Below are 25152 nucleotides of genomic sequence, written 5' to 3' on the forward strand. Positions count from 1 at the left end.
AAATCCAAATGGACTGCTAAGCAGTTCTTCCAGTCACGATCTGTTCACTCAGCAGTCAGATGCTGATCACACCTTGTTCTTTTGGCCTCAGTCCTTTCTTCAGCTGGTACTTTGGGTTGATTTTCTTTATGAGTGGGACTTACCCTCTGATCCACCTCTATTGACCCCAAGCTGCAGACAGGTCTACTTTTTCCCTTTGCCTCTTGCTTATGAGTAATCTTTACAGCCCCAACTGGAGGGCTTTGTCTCTTATCTCTCCTTGATTTTATAGGCTGCCTGATTCATTAGACATCTCTCTTTCGAACTTGAAAATTTTGCTTTTTACTCTTAAGTAACATTCATGTCTCATGTTAAATCTTTGACTCCTTTTTATTTATTCAAATTGCTTTTCTAAGGGAATAACTATTTTTCTTTTTCTTTATCACCTCTTCATAGTCATTTCATCTACTGTTCCTGTTCTCTGGATCATCCCTTGTTTGGGTGAAGCAGATTCCTTTATCTCATTCTGTGACATCTTTACCCATTTTCTCTTGTTAATTTATACTTCCTCTTTCTTCTGTTTTGCAGTCTCTGGACATCTAGATTCCTAGCTCCTGAATTATTTTTTTGATTGTCATGGCAAATCTCTTTCAGTTTTCACCAGATTCACTCATTTCCTCATCTTTATACCATCCTATAGATTATATGTATTAATAGCTATAGTAATATACATTATACAAACAGCATCAGGAAATCAGATAGTCTGGTCTGTATTGTTGTTGATTATTGCTGCTGCTTGTGCAGATACAGTATATAATCTAAAATGTGTGAGATGCTTCTGTTGACCTAGAGAGCTTTCCAGATAAACACTTGATTACAGCTTACCCAAAGTACTAACTTTTAAAAGGGACTGAGCTGCAAGTCTCATTTCCCTCAGTAAGTATGGCACTTCCTTCCTTTCAACAATCCTGTTCAAGTTTCCAGATTTCCCATGATTGTTAATGATAGGAAACCAATGTCCCATTCCTGTTATCCAGTAGATCAGGCTTACTGTATTGATTCATAGCCTTGAACATGTTAATGATCAATAACACATGCTCTCATCTTTAAATATTTTGTTTCAGCCTAAATTGCATATTAACTTATACAGTTTTTTAAAAATTAAATCCTACCAAAATCATATTTTTTAAAAAAAAACCACCTGTGAATTCTCTTAACAGTCTGGATGAAATGTTATAAAGTCTTTTAGACCCCTTAAAAATAATATTTGGTATGAATTTCTCTTGCTTAGGAGATTGCCTTTTATTCTGTGAACATTATGGTGTCTTCTCTAGTCCTGACAAGTTCTTTCATCATTCCAACTCTCACCTTTCTTTCCTCTCTAGCACTAGTTTTTCTAAAAGAAGTTTGAATTCTGTAGAAAACTTCCTGATCTGGAAGTTAGAAGTTGTAACACCTACATTTTACAGCTGGCTCCCCAGGTTACAGAATGAGATATATGAGATATGATATGATATGATATGATATGATATGATATGATATGATATGATATGATATGATATGATATGATATGATATGATATGATATGATATGATATGATATATATGCAGGGCTTTTTTTCTCATAGAACGCTCAGAACGGAGTTCCGGCACCTTTTTTGGATGGAACCTTGTAGGGTAGGCAAGGTGGGTTGTATGACATGTGTGCGTTCCGGCACCTTTTTCTTTTACAAAAAAGGCACTGTATACATGGCCTCAGAATATTCAATTGAATAAGTGAGAAGCTTCAGGCTGAACAGAAAATGGCAAGAGCATTCTGCCCCTTCCTTCACATGATCCAAGACATGGATCTTTTGTAGTTCAGTTAAACAAAAGTATTGCTCTCCTTTAGAATATCCAGTTCCATGTAGAAGTTGGAGAGAATATGAAGTTAGTACTGTAAGCAGTTTGAACTCTTTTATATATTTAGCTAAATTCCTGGAGAGGGGAACAGCTGGACAGATGTTCAGGGAGAGAGAGAGATTGAGATTGTGGAGTGTCATACTCTGTGATTTTGTCCCTTATATCACCCCTGATTCCCACTGCTGTTCTATTTTTTGGCAAAGATTGTATTAGCAGGGCTATTTCTTTGCATTGGTTTACTATAAGCAGACTGTACAATTATTAAACATTTTTCCTATCAGTGGGGCTTAACTACTCCAGAATTTAAAAAATGAAGAGTCTGGCTTGATTAGGTTTCCATTTCTTTAGAATCAGTAGCTTTCTCATGCTCTTCTCTGTCTCTGCTTTCAAGCCTTTTGCTCAGTTGTTTATAGACCAAGTGCAACTTTAGCTTTTTTTTCTTTTTGCTTGTGCATTAAATATTTTTAAACAGGCAAAAATAAACAATTTTGGCTACTTCTCATGTATTATTGGCAACCGATGATAGCAAATGCCATTTTCCACATATCTTTTTTTTTTGGGAAAATAGACAATATTTCAAAGATAGGATAGTGTGGATAACTTTTTTATGGAATATTTGGTGGTATAACATCACATAAATAACCTATTTATTAAATGTGCTTTTTGTCAGAGATCCAAAGAATCTGTAAGGCACAGTATCAAGTTATGTAGTTGAGCAGGGTGAGCTTGTTTTAATCAGTATTCATATACAGTGTATATGCTTCTGAGCTCCTACGGGGAAAATATGAGCTCAACCCATAAATGGTATGTTTACGTAGCACACAACTGTACTGTTTCTACAAAAAACCTTTGATAAAAACTGATCATGTTTTTCCAATTACAATACAGTAATTCATAATTTTCATCATTATCCAAGCTCGTGGTTTGTTCCCCATTTTTTCCCCACTTTTGTGGCAAAACAACACCATTATTCATCTAATGTATTGCATATTTATCCCTTCAAATTAGAACACAAATTAGCTATGCATTCTCAATATTTTGGAACTTATGCCAGAGGTATTTCAAATGTCTTGGTTCTGCATGCTTCTGCCCAGAAATTCATACCAAACAAAAAGATTGACATAGTCTCTGAGGCATCACAGTTTCAGACAAAGGGGAATTGAAGAGATTTTCTTCCTTTGCTCCAGGTTTAAATATTCATTGTTTTAGATACCGCAAGGCTGTTGACAAATGGTAAACAATGCAATTATTATGGAAATGATAGATGGTCCAGCGGAGTTTTCCTTAAACTCAAAATTGAGAAGTAGTTGCTAAGTTATCAGACTAAGTTCTGCCAGAACATTGTGGAAACTTTTGGGTGACGTCAACATTGTTTTCTACTGATTGGATTTTTGATTATGTTCCTTATTGTCATTACAGTGATAATAAATTCTTAGTAATCATCTAGATTTTTTCCATGACAATTTATTCATCTGGTCCTTCAGCAGTTCTTATCGTGCCTTCATCACCACTGTAAGCAAGTCTATACTTCTTCGTACAGCTGTTCCTTCATTACTTTGTCCATAGTTCCTGTTTCATATCCCTCAAACTATTTAAAGCAAACGAAGCATCGTGATTCTAGCTATTTCAAATTCTATTTCACTGCAATGGAAGATATGAATAAAGACCATTTTTCATGGAGACTGCATCTGTGATCCTTTATTTGTATGTAATGCAAATGACCAAACCATGAATAAAACTAAATGGGAATGGTTCAGTAGTACAGCTATCGTATGCCAAGCTTTTGAAAAAGGTGTGTAATAATGCACAATAGTGTGAACAAAGCACTTAACTTCAATGTGTGCAATCATTATTTTGGCTGTGTTTTTCCAGTCAAGCCAGGTGACTATTCACAGGGCTTTTTTTGTAAAAGAAAAAGGTGCCGGAACTCACACATGTCATACAACCTGCCTTGTCTATGCTACAAGGTTCCATCCAAAAAAGGTGCCAGAACTCCATTCTGAGCGTTCTATGAGGAAAAAAGCCCTGACTATTCATATATATTCAGGGGACAGTTGTAGCAGCCTTATAAAAGATCCTTATACTTTAAGCAGTGCTGATCGACAAAGCATCTAAAACAGGTTTCTATTCTTACCATTCTCTCTCCTCTTCTCTGCACAGATGAAGATTTGGTTTAGAGCTTTAGAAAATATTTAAGCCTGATGGTCCTTTGGTATCTGCAAATGTGTAGGACAGACCCTTTGCATAATTCTATCAAATTAGACAAATGTAACTTCTGGATGGAACTGGCCTACGACTTTAGTTTATGAAAAAATTACTTCCACCAAACTTTGGCTCTGCTTCGGTGTTTTGTTTTGCTTTTGGCACTTTCAAGTCACTGTTGATTCCTGGCAACTGCCTGGACAAGTCTTTGCAGTTTTCTTGGCAAGATAATTGGAAGTACAGTAGCTTGCCACTGCCTTCTTCCTAGGGTTGAGACACAGCAGTTGGTCAGCTGGCTTTGTGTTTAAGGCTTAGACTAGACTCAGAGTCTCATAGTTCCTAGCCTGGTGTTTTAAACACTACACCAAACTGGCTTTCTGTTTATAATGTATTAGACCTATTTTGTTTGTCATATGTTGGCTAATGTTTGCAACTGATGTAAGATATTGGTCTTGATCTTTAAGGATCTAAACACCCTGGCACTGGGGATACCTTCTCTGTACATTCCTCCCTGTTGTTTGTCTGTGGAGATTCTCAGTCATCCAAGTCATATCTTTTCATTTAGCCTGTCATCACAACTTATGAAGCTTTTGGGATGAAAAGCGAAATGTTTTGTTCTTCTTCCTCAAAGAAAAAAAAGTCCAGTTGCCTTTTGAAAAGCACCTTCGAGACTCCCTGTTGTTTGTTTCCTCCCTACTATTTGCAGCTGAAACATTTTGGTGGGTGTTGTCAAATGAGACATAGCAGCCAACATCTAAAAAGGGGTTTTTTTTGCCAGTGATGCTCTCAAAGTCGCTCAGACTGCAGATCTTTATTTTATCAGGCGTCTGAGATGAAACAATAATTTTTGTGTCTTGTGTTTCAACAGTGTTGTCTTGAGTTAAGGATCCTTTGTAATTCAACCCATTTATGATTTATGTAGTGGTTTATTTGAGACTCTGAAGAGAGAGCCAGTTTAAGGCACCAGGCTAGAAACCAGGAGACTGTGAATTTTACTCCCCACTTAGGCATAAAAAACTGGCTGGGTGACTTTAAGCCACTCACTCTCTCTCAGCCCAACTCGCCTCTAAGATTGTTGTTGTGGTTAAAATAGGAAATGGAAGGAGTATTTAGTTATGTTTGCCACCATGGGTTATTTATAAAAATAAATGAGTAATCAATGAATAAACTAAAGTTCTCTCAATTGAATAACAGGATTATAAGACATTTAAAAACAAAGCAATGAAACTCAGAAAAAAAATGCAATCAGTGTTAAGTTGCATAAGGTGCTTTAATGTAAGCTACTAAAGTCAAGGGGGAAAAAATCAGGATAGGATGTTTTAGAATTATTTCTGTAAATGGAAAGCGCACAAAGTTTTGGTCAAGCTCAGTCTTTCCCCCTTCAGATACATTCCCCAGAAGTATCCACCCCGGCTCTCTCCTCCCTTTCCTACACTCCCACCATACATAACATCAAACAGAGAAGATAGATTAGTTAAAGAAAATGGACATATAAAGTCCTTCCCTTCCCATGATCCATGTGATACGCAGTGAAACCGGATACCTATGCAGATTGCATCTGTTTCTAGTTAAGCCTTCGCTTCAGCCCCTCCGGGGAGACATCAACTGTTTGGGGTGAGTGCAATTAGTAGAGAAGTAGCAGTTCACAAGGAAAGGGTTAAGCCCACACATTCTGTTATGGCTTCTTCACTCTCATTATGTTTAACTGAAGTGGCTTTTTTGGTGCAGATCACAGTGTAGGGTATGTTTGTAATGTGTCATTTGGTCAGAAATCTGTGGATTTCCTACTACCAGAGGGATTCAGTGGTTTTATTGCTGGATGACTATCGGTCCCACACTTATACTTTCTTGGGAAAGTGGTTCCTTCTGTGGTTTTTGACAAGCAAAACATTTTCTTGTGCCATGGAATGTTTGTTTTCTAAATCTTGCATGGCTTAAGAGTAAATGGAATATAATTGCTGTGTTAAAAAAGCTACTTGCAGAAAAGTACTTGGCCTGCTAGCCAAGGCTCTCCCTTTAAATTAAGCTAGCATCAGTCAATTAGGCTAAAACTGGACTCTGTCCAAAATATTGCAGAGCATCACAGATTAAATATTCTAGCACATCTGTTGTTTGTCCCAGTACGTAGGACTGAAGAGAAACAGACTACTATACCATTGCAAGTATGCAATCTCTCCTTGGAAAAACATAACCCCTTCCCATGGGCTAGAAGTAGTGAGTGTGAGTGATACCACCCGAATGGATGAAATGATCGGTGGAATTGCTCTTTCCCCAATAGTCTTGCTGGGATAGTTCGAGCTTACTGTAGTCCTATAAAGCATTCTTTGTTTTCCTCTTCTTCCTCTTTCAGTCTCAGCTTTACCTTACGCGGGGTTCACTTAGAATATTTCCATAGAACCTTCTTCCTGTGTACAAATTAAGCTCTCTGCCTAGATGGAAGAACTGACTAGTAAGAAGCCTTGGTGTATGGAGCCTTGGTGGAGCAGTGGGCTAATGCCTCCTTAAGTAACACCAGCTGCCTGCAATTAGTGCAGGTTCGCATCCCACCAGGCTCAAGGTTGACTCAGCCTTCCATCCTTCTGAGGTAGGTAAAATGAGGACCCAGATTGTTGGGGGCAATTAAGCTGACTTTGTAATAATGCCGCTTGGGGGTGTGTGAAAGCCCTAATAAGCAGGCATATACATAGAATGAAGGCTACTGCTAAGCTTGTAAGCCGCCCTGAGTCTTCGGAGAAGGGCGGGATATAAATGGAATTAAAATAAAATTAAAAAAAAGAACAGCACCCATTTATGGACATTTCTGAGTGGACGTTATGAGTGTGTCTATAGTCTGTTGCTTTGTGGGAACCGCTTTTTTTCATTCATGCAAGAATGAGGGGTGAGCTGTAATTTGGCCCATTATTTTCTGATACAACACTGACATTACTTCCTCTAATAGTAAAACTTGTATAGAGTTTCTTCTAATTATTAACATATTGGGATGCTTATCTATAATCATTTACACTTCCTTTGAAGATTTTTATAAGCATAGGGGCAGAGCTATAGCAATCCAGATGAAAGCAACTTTTTTTTAAAAAAAAATCTTGTGAGTAATATGTTGGCCACAGATAAGTGGGGCCTGAGCAAAAAGTGAGTAAGGCTTGTGACCATCATTTTTCTGTGCTTTTCTCTTTCTGATATAGGCTTCTTCCTTCCTTCCTGCATTGTCACCAAAGATGCATTTGACAGGAAGGGCTTAACTCCACTTTTTGTTCGGAGGCAAGGCTTAAAGCTGCTTCTTGTTCTATGGATGAAGTTTCTATTTGAGAATTTTTTTCATCCAGCTCGAGCCCAAGGGCTAAGAACAGGGGAAAAAAAGAGATTATATAGTGAAACAGCCCAAATCCTCCCTAGCAGCCAGTTTCTGGATAAGCAGGAAAATGCATCAGGTAAACAATCAGGGAAGAAATAATATTGTAACAAAGGAGCTTCAAAGAAGAAACCACACCCTGCCAACACTTTTGTAAGGCAAGCTACTATATATAAATAACCAGCAATTTCACTCTTTCATGCAGTGATGAGAGTTACTTAGCATGGCAACGAAATGTCTGCAGAAAAACAACCAACTTCAGAGAACCAAACATTATCAACAATGACCCCAAAGAAGAGGTGCCCACTTATTGCCATCTATTTCTAATGTTGAATTGAAGATGCTATTTCTGGTCTTTTCAGAAATAATTTAGGAATGGGCAGGTCCAACCAGACGTGAACACACTCTTGTTTAATAAACTGCTTGACTCACCCTTGCCAGGATGTTGCTTGCTGCTGATATACTGTACAGTAGCCCTGATATACAGTAACTTTTCTTCCAATGAAGAAAAGTGTCTTGAAATTAGTACAGGACATAACACAAAGCACTAGCAATAGACATCAGGGTGAACTATTTCAACCTTGACCACTAAAGCATTGGTCATCTGGCCTTATGAACAACTCTTAGAAGTTCTGCTAGCATTCAAATCCATAAAAATAATGTATTGGCAAACTTACCAGACATGCTGAATTCATGGATTCACTTATGATTTGCTTACAATTTGTAACCATATCTATGATTTGGGGAGTCAAATCATCAGTGCTTCCCCTGCTGATATTTGAATCATAATTCAGAGCTAGCATTGTAACAAAACTGTTTGGGAGAATAAGATATTTGGGGAACAGCAAAAGGGAATTCCTAATTTCAGCCACTAAGGAAGTGCATTTCCATAACCCTGCATGCCAACAGAGCCAATAATATAAGATAAGGAGCCACATCAAGAGTTTGTTTTTCTACATTTGACAGAAAAGAAAAACAATCACTTTTTTATTTGCCTCATCCTCAAATGAAATGTAGACTATTGTACTTGAGATATGCTTATATTCCATGTGATATTTCTGTAATATGCATGCATGGCACTTAACTGCTTCTCCCCAAAGTGTTTGCTCCGTAGTGGGATAGGTGTGTGTAGGGATAGATAGAATGTTTGCATTGAAAATAATATTTTTGAAATAGGTCATTTAGGCCAACCTCCTGCTCGGTGCAGTTCAGTGCAGTGCAGTGTAGAGATCCACACTGAAGCACACCAGGCTCCACTTGAGGGCTGGAGGGATACAAAGGAAGGAATGTTGATTTCAGAAAACTAGCGGTCTTGTTTTCAATCTGCCATGAGGTCCATTAATTCATTATTCCAGTTCAGTTAATCAATTCATATTCCATGCTAAAAATAAATGTTCAGGAATTTCAATTTTGTTTGCAATTTTCCTCAGACATTATGACATTTGATCTTTGTTTATGTATAACATGTGCCTTAATATTACAGTTGTGCAGTCTTTGGACTCAAGAGAAAAGGGTGCTTTGGGTCTCACATAACACTTGTTGGCAACCTCTCAGAACAGTTGCATTTTTTCCTGCTATTGGGTGACTGTCCTCTACAGCTGTAAAGCAATCCTGGGAAAACAAATGTTTGGTTTAAGGGTTGTTGACTCCCCCCCCCCCCGCTTCAAATCTAAAGCATAGCACAGTCTAATTAATATCAACATAATTGAGAAAATCGCCTCAAATAGTATTGCAATGTATGCTGTGTTATATTAAATAAGTAGAAAGCACCTTATGAAAGGTATGACTTTGCAAGTATTACACTCACTTGCCAGCAGACAATAAAGCTATTAACTCATAATGTCTAAGAGTCGATGGGTCAGAAATACCAAATCATCTACAGTACATAGAAATATTCTTTAAAATTAAGAATCAACATTTCTATTTGCCTGAATTGGATGCCTCCTTTCAACATCCATGATGTCACTATTTCTGGTTTGAATTTAGTAAATCTTCCTGGATGACCTTACCTGAATTGATCTCCTAAGATAATAAATGTTTGATCTGGTTACTTGAAATTCCAGAAAAGGACTGTAATCTAGATTAGGAAATTGAAATATAATACAGAAGACAAAAACAAACACTTCCGTAAACCGGCCAAAAAACTGCGGTGTCAAAGGTGTCTTTATCATTCAGTCTTCCTGAATGATAAATAAATTCTTGGAACTTCTCAACTGTGGGGTGGATTTGTTGGTTGGTTGGTTGGTTTGTTAATTTGTTTAGTGCTATCACAACCAGCCTTCTGTGTTGTTTTTCTCCTAGCCTTTTTGGTTCACAGATTGTACTAATTGGAGTTGAAGCTTAACTGGAATAAGCTTTTCAAGAATGCTGCTTGTTGTTTTTATTTGAGATGTTCTCAGATATGGCTGTAATGAAATACTTTGTATGCAGAATCATTAATACTAGAAAGTCAGGAAGAGGATTGTGGACAAACATTTTTTTTCCCCTCTATACTTGGAACTGTACTACCTACAGCACTCTACAAAATCCTGGGAAAGGATTCAGCAATTTTATCTGTCTCCATCAACACATACTACACTTCAATTTCTGAAATGATGACAAATGACTTGAAATGTTGTGATGTATTGTTGGACAAAATAACATTTCTTCCTGCAGAACTTTATTAAATTTGGCCAGCAACAGAAATACAATTACATATGGAAACCATTTCTCAAAAGCATCTATTTTTAAATATTTGGAATAAGAAATGGAACATAACATTACTTGCCAGTGAAATAACTTGTCCACTTGACTGCGTTCATGTAGAATAAAGCAAATTCTGATTTATGAAAAATTATCAGTGGGTGCTTTAAAAGAAGAAAAAATATAACTATTTTTGTCAGATTTCTTCATTTTCATTAGTTATCAGGTTTGCAAATACTGTACAGCTACATAGGCACACATGCACACAATTCCCTATTTCAGTCATTTCAAATTTCATCAAAATAAAATAAATAGAATAAAAATGACAATCTTGATTAATAAAGTTTATGCAAAAGTTATAGTTTACATTATCTTTGTTGACCAGGCTAAGATAGGACTGGCACTATGCAAGCCCAATTTCAGGAAGTATGCATAAGCAGAAGAAAAGTGTCAATATGGAAAGATGATTTAAAATATATTTATTATTAGATACTTCTGATGGCTGGCAAGACTTCAGTTTGCAGACATAAGCCACGCTTGCAGTAGCTGAGATTGTGAATAATGAAAATTTTTCCCCTAGTGCACTCTATATGCTCAACACATTTGAGAAGTAGGTTGTGGAAAGCTGGAAAATGTCTTTAAATGTTTTACTGATAGTTGAATTGTGTATGATTAGGGCTTGGGTTTTATTTTATTTATCTTCCCTTCCCTTCCAATTTATTTTCTCTGTTTCCTAATTGGTGTGTTTTCTAAACCTTCTATGAAGCCAGACAATGAACTTTCTACAATGATATAAGACAGTTTATTTTCATGCCTAGAATCCATATATTAATTTATATGAGATATTTAAATTGGAATTTTAATATGGACTAAATGTCTAAGTGTGAATGAATTAAACATTGTACAATTTCAGTTGATTTATGTTGTACTGATTATAGATTTTGTTACTTATTTTTAGCTTAAGTTTAATAGTAATTTGATTAGTCATGTTATATATCTTATATTTATAACTTTCTCATAATTAATATTTTAGAAAGCTGTAGCTTTCATGACATTGTAAGTTCCTGGTTTATTTATCTGTATTGCATTTTTTTATCATTTTTATGTTTTCTTTTGTATTTGTGTACTTTTTTTAAATGTTCAATAAAGGAATAAAGAAAAAGAGTTTATTTCTATTTACACTGCTTAGTAAGTGGATTACATCAATCCAGGGGTTACTTTTCACTTTTTAGATATTGTGTTAGGATTATTTTTTTAAAAAAAAAAGTTGACTCATGCTTGTAAACAAAAGAAAAATATCCACAGATTGACTCAGAAAGAAAAAAAATCAGACATTAAGTCAAAATTTATTTATTTTTTCAAAAAATGCTGTTTGTTTCATGACTTCATAGTGGGAAAAGTTATTGCCTGGGTTCTGTCTTTTTTTTTTTTAGAAAGTTGAATGGAAGTTTCTGTGAAGTGTGAAAACTTATTTAGGTTTGTAAAAACTGTAAAGAAAGACATACACCCTTCACTAAAAATACATAAAAAGGTGTTTTTGATCAACTAGACAGAAGGTAATTTCAGTACATCGTGTACTCAGAAAGCAAAGATGAAATGAAGAACTGTACTCAATTTTTTGTGGAAAGAAACATCATAGCAAAAACAGGGAATTTTGATTGTGTTATTTGTAAAAATGCATATCAACTGGTACATGAATATGAAATCAGAACTTAATATATATTCAGATCTTTAAAATACTGAGTATTATAATACTGCTGCACATGAGGAATGCAGAATCGTCTGCCTTTTTATAGTATCCTTGGTTGTCTGATTTAGAAAACTGGATGTGCACATACACAACAGAAAGGCAGTGTGTGTTTTGTGTATGTGTATGTATATTAACTTGATTCTGCCACTAGTACACCTTGCTTCTCTCATGTGAGTTAATGAAACTGTGTGGTTGCTGGATTGCAGTGGTCGATAGTAAGATGTTCTGTCTTTTTCATAGTGTCAAAAATTCTTTTTTTTTCTTTCCTTAAATCCTCACTTTTTCATACAGTTTTCAGGAAGAGAAGAGCATGCTTAATTATGAAAATAATTTTTTTCTGGTTTATGAGAAAAGAATGCTGGGTTGAATTTGGTTATTGCATATTTCTGGAAACTTTGTTAGTTATTTTTGTAGAGGGTTTTGGAATATTTTTTATTGGTAATATATTGTCATATATTGAGCATAGATGCCTCAATAATAAATAAATACAAATATTATTGTATATTTTCTTATATCTTGGTGCCTAAATGTACTTGGTTATCAAGGAAATACTTTCTCCTACTACATAATGAACTTATGTTCTCTCTGCTTTTTCATAGTCTCCAGTTTATGTAGCAGAAGCCAGTCAAGATCTTGTACAGCAGATAAAAGAAAAACTTGAAAACAGCCCATGTAAAGAGCTGTTCTCACCCTGTGTAAAGTAAGTGCACTCTGGCATTCAAAAGATCATTTTATTTTGTTGTTGATTTCCATAAGACTTTTTTTACATAAATACGTTCTCAATAATAAGCTGATCATTGTAATTTAACATTCCAAATACAAAAAGCATTCCACGCACAGACCCAAATAATACTGAATGGTTCATGTCCAGACCAAAATTTAAGTTTTTATCTGGACATCAACTTGAGATATAGGTAGTCCTCAACTTATGACCACAATTGGAACCAGAATTTCCATTGCTAAGCAAGGGATTGCTAAGAGAACCCTGCCCAATTTTACAGTCTCTTTTGCCATGGTTGTTAGTGAATCATTCCAGTTGTTAAGTGACTCATGCAGTCATTAAACAAATGCAGTCTCCCCATTGACCTTACTTGTTAGAAGTAGCTGGGAAGGTCGTAAATGAAGAACATGTGACCCAAGGATGCCACATCCATTGTAAATACATGCCACTTGCCGAGTGCCTGAATTTTGTTTAGGTGGGGCTGGAACAGTTGTAAGTGTGAGAACTGATTATAAGTCAGAACAGAACAGAGTAACAGTTGAACAGGATCTTGGAGGTCTTCTAGTCCAACCCCCTGCTCAAGCAGGAAAATGCTATACCGTTTCAGACAAAATAGTTGTCCAATCTTTTCTTAAAAACTTCAAGTGATGGAGCATCCACAACTTCTGGAAGCAAGTTGTTCCACTGAAAAAGGACACTTTTTTCCATGCTCCTATAATTTTGAATGGTCACTAAACAAATGGTTGTAAGTCACGTACTGCCTGTATGTATGTTCTAGTCAAAGATATTCCAGGGTGGAATGTGACAGTGAAACATGAATGAATGAAAGCAGGTAAAGGAGTAAAAGATGAAGACAGGAAGAGGCTAGACAGGCCTGGGAGATGCCAGGCCCTAAGACAGACATAGCAGTTGACCTGAAGGAAGGTGATAAATTGACTCCTTCCAGATTTTGTCTCAACTGAAACCATAACAACCAAGACAGTTGGGGTTTTTGTTCATCTGAATTATAACCCATTCAGAACATTTTGACTGAACTTCTGAGTCATAATGCACTTCTTTTGTGCGTATAACAAAACACATTTTCTGTTTTGCACTCACTCCTCCTCAATGCATATTTCATTTTTTTAAAAAAAAAACAGTTTGCAGAATTCACATAGACAAAGGAACACACGGGTGTTTCCAAATGCCCTTCAGGTCTAGGAGACCTGAAATAGGACATCTATTTTTGTGGTGTCATCTTTTTGTCCAAAGAAGTTTCGCAAAGTTAGGGCTTTCTTTTTATTGTCCCCTAGAGCTCCGTGTGTAAATATTTGTATCTAGAACTGCTGGTGCTTTTATTTGCCATGATATTTGCCAGGCTTTAACAGAAGGAAATATCAAAAGGGAGGGATCATTAAACACACATTATTTCCAGCAGGTGCCTTTGTTGTTGTTCTTGGATGGTTTACAGAGGTACTTGTGAAACTTAGAAGCTTTCATTCAGTAATTATACGTCTGTCTTTTAATTTTACTATTCTCATTTTGCTCTTTGATGGAAAAGAACCTAATAATTGTTCATGGCCTTGGCAGCAATCTGATATTGCTTGGGCTGTAACGTATATGTTAGGATAGTCCATTAATGTACAGTATATTAGCAGGATGGGCAACCATAAGAAAAAAAAATACCACAGGGTTAGATAAAAAAAAAGAAATACACAAAATCTTGGATTAAAAAAAACCACATTATCCCTAAGATATGCTCTCCTAATACTGTGAGTTAGTAGATTTAAAACTAAGCATCTCTCCTGAAGAGGAACTTGGGCACTTATCTAGACCCGGGAGCAAGCTTGTCAAGTATTTCTTTCTTTTTCATCTGAAATAGGTCTGTTCATGAGTACCTAAGTGGAGAACCTTTCCAAGAATACTCAGACAGCATGTATTTTGACAGATTTCTCCAGTGGAAATGTCTAGAAAGGTAAGTGGCATTACAGGTGGATGCAGTCAAACTTTTTAACATTAAAAGAGAAAAACATTCAAAAGAGAAAAACCAATACAACTAAAAAAATAAAAGAACAAAACTAGAAAGTGCACAAATTTTAAAAAATAAGAATATAGTAAAGAAAAAGAAAAGAAATATATAAAGAAATGACTTTTCCCTCCATCACAATAAGTATAAATCATTTTAGAAATTGTATCACCTCCTGAAATGCAACAAATGAGCTCTTTTTTCCCATATTATATCATTTATCTATTTAAAAAAAACCTTCAGAGTTTTGTTGTTCAATACTAATGAACAAAAGTCCAGTAAGAGTTACCGGAGAAAATAACATGTCTATTTTAATCTTGATCAAATAGGCCAACTTCATATTTTCTAGTTAACAATTTTGATTTTTAGTCCTTTCGAATTATGTCCTAGAACTTTGATTTTCTTTTCATTTTTTTTCTTTGTCCCTTCTCACAAAATTCTTCAAAGCTTTACAAGTCTCTTTTCTAAATCTAATATAGGAAATTTATCAGGTCACTCTTTTAGTTTGCTATTTGTATATCCCTTTTCATTCTTAAGGCAACAGTTGGTTCTTTTCTATGTCCAGCGTAGCACCTTTTCCCATATCATTCTTTTAACCTGCCATTCTTTTCACCTTTCAAATCATTCTCAATCTTGTCAGGTAAAACTTGTTGCATTTCCATAACATGTTTTAAACACAGTCTATCTATAGAGGCAGACACTCTTAAAATTAACGTGTAGGTTCATTATTCATAAATATCCTTCAATATGCCCAGTGTTGAAATATTTGCTTCATTCTGTATCGGTAAGTCAAATTTAAGTATTCTTCTCCTTAACTGTAACCATTAGTTCCTCCCAGTTCCCTCTAAAGTCTAACCTTCAAAGTGTCATCATATTTTTTTAAATTTTTCCCACAGGAAAGTTTCTTATAATTAATTTCAAAATCTTATTTCAAATCCATCTGAACTCTTAGTCCATTTGTAACTTTCCAAGATCAAAGTTCTAATGACTCCTTTGCTGTTTATTAAAAAAAACACAATTAAATCATTGAACATATATTTAGAAACTCTTTTGCTAAGGACTGAAGAAAATTTATCCAGTGCTATAAAATATGTTGATCCAAACATTTCTAAATAACTAAAAAGCAATTTCCTACAATGATTAGAAAAGAAAGTATGCGAACTCTGTGTCCTTTTGAAGGCACTGGCTGTTGTTTGAGCAAAAAGCTGGCTATTCTCTGATTTTCCAGAGCAATAAACCCTCTGGAGACCACTGTCTTGTGGTCTCTTCACAAGAAGTGAGTCTCTGAAGCACTTGTAGGCAATCTCAAGTAAAAGACCCTGTCTACTCAGCAGCTCTTCAGTGCACTGTGGCCATCACTTCCACTTTAGCAGAGTTATTTTCAGTTTGTCATTTCTTCCCCAGAACTCCAATGCAGTACAGCCTTCAAGTACGATGGACCATGAACAAGAATAGCCAGAAAATATTTTTTAGTACAACCTTTCCCAATTTGTTGTCTTCCAGATTAAATTTCTTAATACTTATACAGACAGCTCAATTGCCAGGCTGAATGAATAAAGCAACTTGATCCAATATAATGAACCAGGTGACTAAGGAAGAAAGATAAATAATAAATAATATTTATTTCAATCAGTATCAAGCACAGAAAATCAAAAGTCAAGGCAGTTCACATCAATATAGCTTTAACAACGACAAGAAGAAGAAGAAGAAGAAGAAGAAGAAGAAGAAGAAGAAGAAGAAGAAGAAGAAGAAGAAGAAGAAGAAGAAGAAGAAGAAGAAGAAGAAGAAGAAGAAGAAGAAGAAGAAGAAGAAGAAGTTGGAAGGGACCTTGGAGGTCATCTAGTCCAACTCAGGCAGGAAACCCTATACCATTTCAGACAAGTGGCTGTTTGCTGCATGTTAATGCTATCTTCAGGAATCTGAACTACTAACAGTCAAAGCAGACTGGTGGTAGATAAGGGTCAACAGAATTCAAGGTTGGCTGGACATAGTTCTCTTGTGGGTATGAAGGAACTTGAGACTGATGATGCGCTTGATCCCTCTCTGGGACTTAGCCTGGTCATCTCCTACAGTTAGTGACCAGATAAAAGAGAACAGATATCAAATGGCTGAGGGATTGTGTGACTAAAATTCTGCATGAAGTGAAGGAAGGTTGTATTAGTAATTAATTCATTTGTAAATTATTCTGGATTCATCTTTTGGACTAACTGAGATAAGAACATAAGAATTGTTGGATCAGTCTAAAGGTTGAAGTCATCCAGAATTTTTGACCCATTAGATGCTAAGGCAAGCCCTAAACTGGGAACTGAATGTATTAGCCTGATATTTCTTCAGCACTAGCGTTTTCTACATTTGAAGATTTTTACTGCAAAATTTTCAGCCTGAGGTTTGTCATGTTTTTGTATTTTTTGACATATTTTATTTTAGCCCCTACCCCAGCCCAAATAAAAGTTCACAACCTATTGTGTTGCTGATGATATATACTTGATATCTATGGTTCATGGCAATACCACCCCTTGGCAGGTGCAATGTGATAGAAAAACAAGTAATGACGATTTGAATATTCTCCTACAGTATTTTATGAGCTTACATGGTACAAGACTAATGTAGATTTTTAATTATGGGATTGCAAAGTATCAATATATAATTTCTTCCTGTTTTAAAAAAAAGACTGCAGGAGCTTCCCCTTCTCGACACACCCTATGGCCAGATGAGAAAAGAGGAAGGTTAGGAGTGGTTGAAAAGCAGTTATCTCCAGAGCTAAATGGTCTTTAACAAAGAATTTATGGATTTGTAGGAAATGAAGGGCAACAGGGCTCTGAAATACTGGCCCATATTTCAGTTTTAGAAAAAAAAGAAGCAGCTAATTTATTAAAAGGAGAGGTAAATAGCTTGAAATTTTTTTTAAAAAAATATTAAGTGTTAAGGATGGCAACTGCTTGCCATGCCTTGGCACAGTTTCTTTTAAACTGATCCTTAAAAAATAGTATTAAAACATTTTTTTCACTACCCCAATTTTCTTTATTATTTCAGACAACCAGTAACAAAAAACACATTTAGACAATACAGGGTATTAGGAAAAGGCGGCTTTGGAGAGGTGAGTAAATTCTTCCTTTTACAAATTCTGCACCTCTAAGGGTAGCCAATTAACTTCTGCTGATAAATCTGATCTATTGAAACATTGAGAAATTGCCTGATTTCATTCTTGCTGCATAAGATTTCTTAAACTTGATTCATTGGGTATGTGAGAAAGGAATAGACATGGTCTTTTCTCTAAGTTGAATTACTATTATTCATTAATTATTAATTAATGAATTACTGATGTAGTTTTGGATTTTGGATTCTGGTCTTAATAATTGTAAGTCTCTATACTTAGTGGCTGTAAAGTAGTTTACAAACACCCCCAAGCTTTGGGTGGGTTCCTCAAAGACCTTTACCAAAATTACCATAAAATATTATTAAATACACCGATACTATTCTGTATCTTCTTCCCTATTGTAACTTTTCCCTTTTCAGGTATGCGCCTGCCAAGTGCGAGCAACTGGGAAAATGTATGCATGCAAAAGATTAGAGAAAAAAAGAATAAAGAAGAGGAAAGGTGAATCCATGGCCCTAAATGAAAAGCAGATTCTAGAAAAAGTCAATAGTCAGTTTGTAGTAAGTATTGCCAAATTTGTAATGGGCATCAGCTCTCATTAACAGGTATATTGGTGAATGGCACTTATAACAAAATGTATGTAGTGCATCGTGACTTAGATCAGGTTTCTGATGCTAGCTCTGTATTCTTCGGTTATTACTTTTTGCAATCGCAGTGAATTGTTATGTACCATTCACTGGAATTTGACAGCACTGTGTGGTTCCAATATAATTGTTTATGGAAAAAACAGTCCTGCAAAGAGCTCACTCTACAGTGGAATGCATTCTCCTATTAGCTCTCTACAAGACCCTACCAGAGTCCAAAACTTTAGAATCTGCCAAGGCTCTTTTATTAGTTGCTGCTGCTGCTGCTGCTGCTGCTGCTGGAAGAATATAAAAAAAGACAATACTTAAAGTTGAATCAGTAAATTTCCTTTTTCTTGAAGAACTAAATCTACAGTACTGTGTGTAGTATCATCTTACACATCTTATAAAAATATCTGACTATGAATGAAGGCAGATGTACATGCCACAGGTGATAATGCTGCAGGAGCCAATCTAGGTTGATCACTGGGACCAGAGGTTTAGTCTTCCAAGCTTTTGGACTTGTGCCGAAGCCTGTCCTCAGAATTTCATTAAGGACGGGCTCCAGCATGAGTCCAAAAGCTCATAAGACTAAACATCTGGTCCTGGTGACTGACACAGATTGGATCTTACAATATCTGCCTGTATGCTTGCCCTGTGGTCTTTTTTTTCCCCCAATAGCCAGAATTCTATCCCATTTCTTCTTCCTTTTAACTGATGGATGTCATGTCTTTTCTAACACAAAATGCTAGCTATGAGTGAATTCTAGGCATGAATAATTTTCTTGAACTATAACTGTTGTTTAACAACTCTCATTCTAGGTCAATCTAGCCTATGCCTATGAAACAAAGGATGCACTCTGTTTAGTTCTAACCATAATGAATGGGGGAGACCTGAAATTCCATATCTATAATATGGGAAACCCAGGCTTTGAAGAAGAAAGAGCTTTGTTTTACGCTGCAGAGATTCTTTGTGGCTTAGAAGACCTACACAGGGAAAACACTGTGTACAGGTAAATTTTCTTTCATGCTTTCAGAAACTTGTGCATTTGCAGCTTTGCTCCTAGAGAAATTCTTATCCTCATATAATATTTCCTGTTTCTATTCATAGCTATCAATATGTTTCTCATTACCTTTTTTGTACCATTACAAGAGAGCAAAAAATGCAACATAGGTACCATATCCAAATTAATGTATGATTAGGGTTTAAATGGCAGTTAAAATTCTCTCCCACCAAAAGATGTGACCTTGAGCCAACAGATATTGCACACTTTATAAATCTAAATAAATTAACGGGTGTTTCAAAAATATTCTAGGTCAATCCTAAATCAAAAATTAAAAGAAAGAAAAAACAAGGTCATGACAAAACAGCATTTTTCTTTTCCAAACATATTCAATTTCTCTGGAGAAAGAATTGCAATTTTAAAAATTTAAAATTGAGTGCTGGGTTACAGTAATTATAATAATATATGGTTATGAAAATTGTCATGCCAAGAAAAAATTAATAATAATCCTATGACACAACATTTAGAAATGATGATGCGATAAAGGTTGAATAACAACATATGAAAATGATTTTTAACTATTTATACTGCAATTTAAAGCATGGGAAATGCTTTGAATTTTTCCCCCTAATGGCAAGTGAGCTACCAAAGAAAGAAAAAAGAAGAAAATCAGTCTTATCTTCCAAACATATTTTTCTGCACATTCGTATCTCTACTCATATGCTTAGGTAAAATCTGCACACAATTTTGCTGAGTCACTATGTTTGAGACACATAAGGAATATTCCTATTGGGACTGGAGTGTCTGGCTGAGAAGTTGGCTGGGACTCATTACCTCTGTCTTTATGCTCCAGAAATTGTATTTCATTTGGAGATAGATGATAGATAGATAGATAGATAAATAGATGATAGATAGATAGATAGATAGATAGATAGATAGATAGATAGATAGATAGATAGATAGATAGAGATAGAGATAGAGATAGAGATAGAGATAGAGATAGAGATAGAGATAGAGATAGAGATAGAGATAGAGATAGAGATAGAGATAGAGATAGAGATAGAGATAGAGATAGAGATAGAGATAGAGATAGAGATAGATAGAGATATAGATATAGATATAGTCGTAAAAATTCAGACAATCTATTCCAGAATATTTTGCTTGTTCCAGGTTTTGACCATAAACAAAATCTAGAGGGGTCTTATAGGGTGAGTAGAGCAAGGATGATGCATCATCCTTCTCTCCCTTCTTCTGCCCCATGGCCTGTACCCTGGCCCATCTACCAATTTTCCCAACAGTTTTATTCCTATCTTCCCTTAACCACCATCTTGAATTCAAGTCCATTTCTGCTTCTCAGTCTCTCCGGGTCAAAGAGATGCCACAGTCCAGCCTTGACCATGTAACTGCCCCCTCTCTCTCCTTCCTCCTGCTCCTCCTTCTAGGCTAGAAGGCTTCTCGTCTCTTCTTTTCATGGACATAAGGGGGGTTAGAGAAGGGGGGTGCTAGGAAAATTGGGGGAAGAGTGAGCTGTATTTGAATTTTGGGTGGCAGTAGACCACCTATCTGTCAAGTTTTTCCAGTGCCTTCCTTTCCCTGTCCTCTGTAGTTGCAACCCACCACAGTTACCCTTGAATTCAAGCATCTCCTGGCCTGCCTACTTTCTCCTCTGCGATCTTACCAGTTGCCTTTGTCCCTAATTCACTTTAGCAATGCTACTAATGGCCTTGCCTCTTTCCCACTTTCCCCAGACACAACCACTTCTGCTTGGACCAGTCACATGCAAGGCAGATATCATGTCTTGACACCTATTGTGGATCTATGTCCAGACAAGGCATGATGTTTTGGTCCTGACGCGAGCTACCCAAAAGTGACTGTTCCATACATAAAATGCTCATCTCAGATATTATCAGTTGATGAGGAATTGTTCTAGCTTCTTTATTTATGTAACACAGGAGGGATTGTTATTTAGATCCTGCAAAATCCTAGCACCATAGGGATTGTAATGTAAACAACCTTAACAGTTTTTGATATAAAATCTGCACTTCTGCAAAATTCTCTCCATGCTTTATTCTTCACAGTTCTTCCTATCTCCATGTGATTTCCAATGCCTGAATGTTGAGTCCAAGTGCTAAATACCATTTTGATTGGAAACCTATCTTATAAAGATGCTTTTAAAGATAAATAGAACCAAGAGGCATAGATCTGAAGCATCCAAAGATCTAATAAACCTGCTTGAAATTAAAGGATAAATTGTCCCAAAGGTGCTTTAAAAAAAAAAGAAGGCAACGGGACTTTGTTTTTCCTTGAAGATATTTTGCTTCTCATCCAAGAAGCTTCTTCCGTTCTGACTGAATGGTGGAGGAGGATGGATGAAGAACGGAAGAAGCTTCTTGGATGAGAAGCAAAATGTTTGCAAGGAAAAAGAAAGTCCTGTTGCCTTTTGGGAAAAAAGCACCTTTGGGATAACCATAACCTGGATGACTGAGAATCTCCATAGACATTAAGGGATCAGTTCTTTTTCATTAGAATAACTGACTATGAGAGCAATTATTTATTTACAAGATAAAGTTTATGGCATTCATTAACTCACCGAATGATTTATTACAAGGACTGCTAAAAAAAACTTGTAACTGTAGCTATGTTGTTATTTTTTAAATAGAAATATTTTTGGCAATGCTGATTTATACATATTTATATCTGAGGTGACAAGAGCATTCCTAAGGGTGATTTTATCACCTCGCTTTTATCCAGGAAGCAATTTACTTAAATAAAATAATGCAACTGAGTGTGTTAAATAAGACTGTATACTTTCACAAATTATATGCCTAATAAATGAAGGCAAATATACATGTCCCAGGATAATGTTGCGACGTCCAATCTGGGTCAGGCACCAGGACCAAAGGTTTCTTTTCCAAGCTCTGCTAGAGAGAAGCTCCCTGAGGACGGGCTCCAGCACGAATCCGAAAGCTTGGAAGACAAAACCTTTGGTCCTGGTGACCAACCCAGATTAGATTCTGCTATATTCCTAACGTATGAAAATTATGTGGGTAAAGGTATTGCCCTAGGTCAGGGGTAGGCAACTGTGGCTCTTTTATGACTCGTGGACTTCATGGCTGGCTCAGGAATTCTGGGAGTTAAAGTCCACGAGTCATAAAAGAGCCAAGGTTGTCTACCCCTGCCCTAGGTTTATGACACAAGAATGTCTAGAATACAATTCAAGTTGACCATCAGACTAACGTGCAATAGAAAGGATCCTGAAATTCTCCTTTTCACTATCTTAGCTTTCCTTAAATGATTTAAGCATTGCCATTACTTGGAAGTAAACGTAATTATTTTTCCCCTATTAATCACTGGGGAACTTTTCTTTGTTCAAAATATATTATGCGGACTATTTGTTATTATAAGCTGAAAGCACATGAACTAAGAAGGTTTTGATAGTCTTCTTTTTGTTAGTTTAAATTCCTATTGACCTCACAAGATAAACTTCACAAGATAAACCAGTGCTAACAAGCTTACTTTTAAAACAAATAATACTGAGAAAATATGTGAAGGGAATGAGGATGTAAAATAGATGGCTTTATTTTAAATACCACCAAATGCTTATTCTTGGTGTTTAACAAAAAGGCACATGTTGGATTAATGTGATAAAGACTATTCTCAACATACTTTTTCATCTTAATTTTAAACAGACTTTGAAAGAGCTGGATGTCCTAATCCATTGCTTTCTCCCACATTGGCTGTAGACATTTAATATTGGAATCAACACTACCATTAAGCAGAGTGAAATGATTATTTCAGGCATTGGATTCTGAAGAAAGGGAGAAATATTTGCAATTCCACAAAACATAATGTCTGTTAAAACAGAACTACTGCATATATCCAATTGATCAATCAGAACAGAGCTGAAAGGGACCTTGGAGGTCTTCTAGTCCAATCCCCTGCTCAGGCAGGAGACCCTATACAATTTGAGACAAGTGGCTGTCCAGTCTTTTCTTAAAAACTTCCAGTGATGAAGCACCCACAACTTCTGAAGTCAAGCTATTTCACTGGTTAATTGTTCTCACTGTTAAGAAATTTCTCCTTAATTCCAGGTTGCTTCCCTCCTTGATTAGTTTCCATCCATTGTTTCTTGTCTTGCTTTCTGGTGCTTTGGAAAATAAGTTGAGCCCTCTTCTTTATGGCAGCCCTTCTAATACTGGAATTCTGCTATCATGTAAACCCCAGTCCTTCTTTTCTCTAGACTAGCCATACCCAGTTCCTGCAACCGTTCTTCATATGTTTTACTCTTCCGGCCTTTAATCATATCCATATCAGTTTAGAATTTTGCCTAAGACATTCCATATCTGTGCAGTCTTTTTTCACAGACTATAACTTGCATCTGAATTCATTCATAAGGGAAAAGAAAGATTAATGTGAAGGTAACTCCTTTCAGAGAACTTTACATTCAATCATCCTATATTTCTTAAACAGAAATAGTTAATAGCTTTCATTGCAATTTCTCAATTGCAGAGAAATTGACACATAGTTTTCCTATAGCCAAATCTAATCCTCTAGCTCAGGCTTTCTCAACCTTGGCAACTTTAAGATGTCTGGACTTCAGCTTCCAGAAGTCCTCCAGTCAGCTACATGAATTGAAGTCCAGACATGTTAAAGTTGCTAAGGTTGAGGAACACTATTCTAACTGCTGCTGCTCTACACAATGGCTAGCTAGAGTACACATACAAAATACTCTGCATGATGCCCTCATTGGTCATATCCAGCTGAAGTGAATGGTCCGAGATTGTGGTAGACTGTGATTTTCATGCTGCAAAGCCATGTTTTTCATTGACTTTCTGAATTCTTTTACTGGGTAAACTGACACCCTACAGTCTAAATGGTTGGAAAGTGCATTCTGGTGCTTGCAATTTCCCTTTTATCAAAGAAATTTCCACAGAAATAACAGCAGCATTTCTTATTTTTTTTAAAAGGGATTTGAAGCCAGAAAATATCCTGTTAGATGATTATGGTAAGTCTGAGAGCTTTAGGTAAAACATTTTTGTCTACAGTAAAATGGCTTATATATAGTTGTCTGTACACAGCCAAATCATTCTCTGCAGAGGATAAGAGGCTAAACAATAACCAACCTTTAACTTTGGGTAGAGAATTGAATGGCACTTTTGCCAAAAAGAGAAAGAAACCTTATGAAAACAAGAGCATCTTAGGTTAATATTACAAAGGTTTATACAAAGTTTGTATTTTCTCTTATCCAACGTTGAAGGTGACGCAATGTGTGTGTCATTTCTCTGAACATGGGCTTCATACTTCTTCACCTTATGACTATAACAAAACAACATTGCTACCAGGCTAAACAATGGGAATTGTCTCTTTGACCAATCAATATTATTACCAGCTTAAACAATGCAAAATAATATAGGCTTCAAGAATGAAAGATGGGATGCCTATTTTTTATTTCAAATGCTCGTCAGAGTTTACACCCATTCCCAGTTCAATTACATTGAATTATTTGTTCTATTTATATTTGTACGGATTAATCCATCAGCTCAGCAACTTTCTGAATTGACCAGAGTCATGAACAGCAAAATATACAGCCTTTACTTGAATCCCAGCTAGTTTGAAACTCATGAATAATATTACTCTGTTAGTCCTTCATGCAAGGCAAAGTTCTCCTTGTTGCAGTAATGACCTGATCTCAGTGGAGAAGTGCAAGGCTCCTGGTCCAATCCCCAATTAAAAGAACTGTAAAACAAGGGTGGAATATAACCTACAGAACTAAACTTTTCTTCCTCCCGCCATCATGGCCCTCACAGTTTCCTCTGACTGTGATTGCTGAAAATGGGTGG

The 25152-nt window shown here is 36.1% G+C and overlaps 1 protein-coding gene across 2 annotated transcripts in view; it reads left to right on the top strand.

The window, feature by feature from the left end:
- The window catches only part of GRK5 (G protein-coupled receptor kinase 5), a 182589-nt gene that overhangs the window by 138228 nt on the left and 19209 nt on the right, over positions 1-25152 (top strand). For both annotated transcript variants that reach the window (XM_081329550.1, XM_081329549.1), the window contains 6 exons: positions 12463-12563; positions 14446-14538; positions 17623-17686; positions 18106-18246; positions 19131-19321; positions 24280-24317. In XM_081329550.1, the coding sequence (XP_081185676.1) occupies positions 12463-12563; positions 14446-14538; positions 17623-17686; positions 18106-18246; positions 19131-19321; positions 24280-24317 (628 nt within the window). The remainder of the gene's footprint in view (positions 1-12462; positions 12564-14445; positions 14539-17622; positions 17687-18105; positions 18247-19130; positions 19322-24279; positions 24318-25152) is intronic.

Source organism: Vipera berus (genome assembly GCF_964194415.1).
Source record: "Vipera berus genome assembly, chromosome: 5".
Classification (NCBI taxonomy): domain Eukaryota; kingdom Metazoa; phylum Chordata; class Lepidosauria; order Squamata; family Viperidae; genus Vipera; species Vipera berus.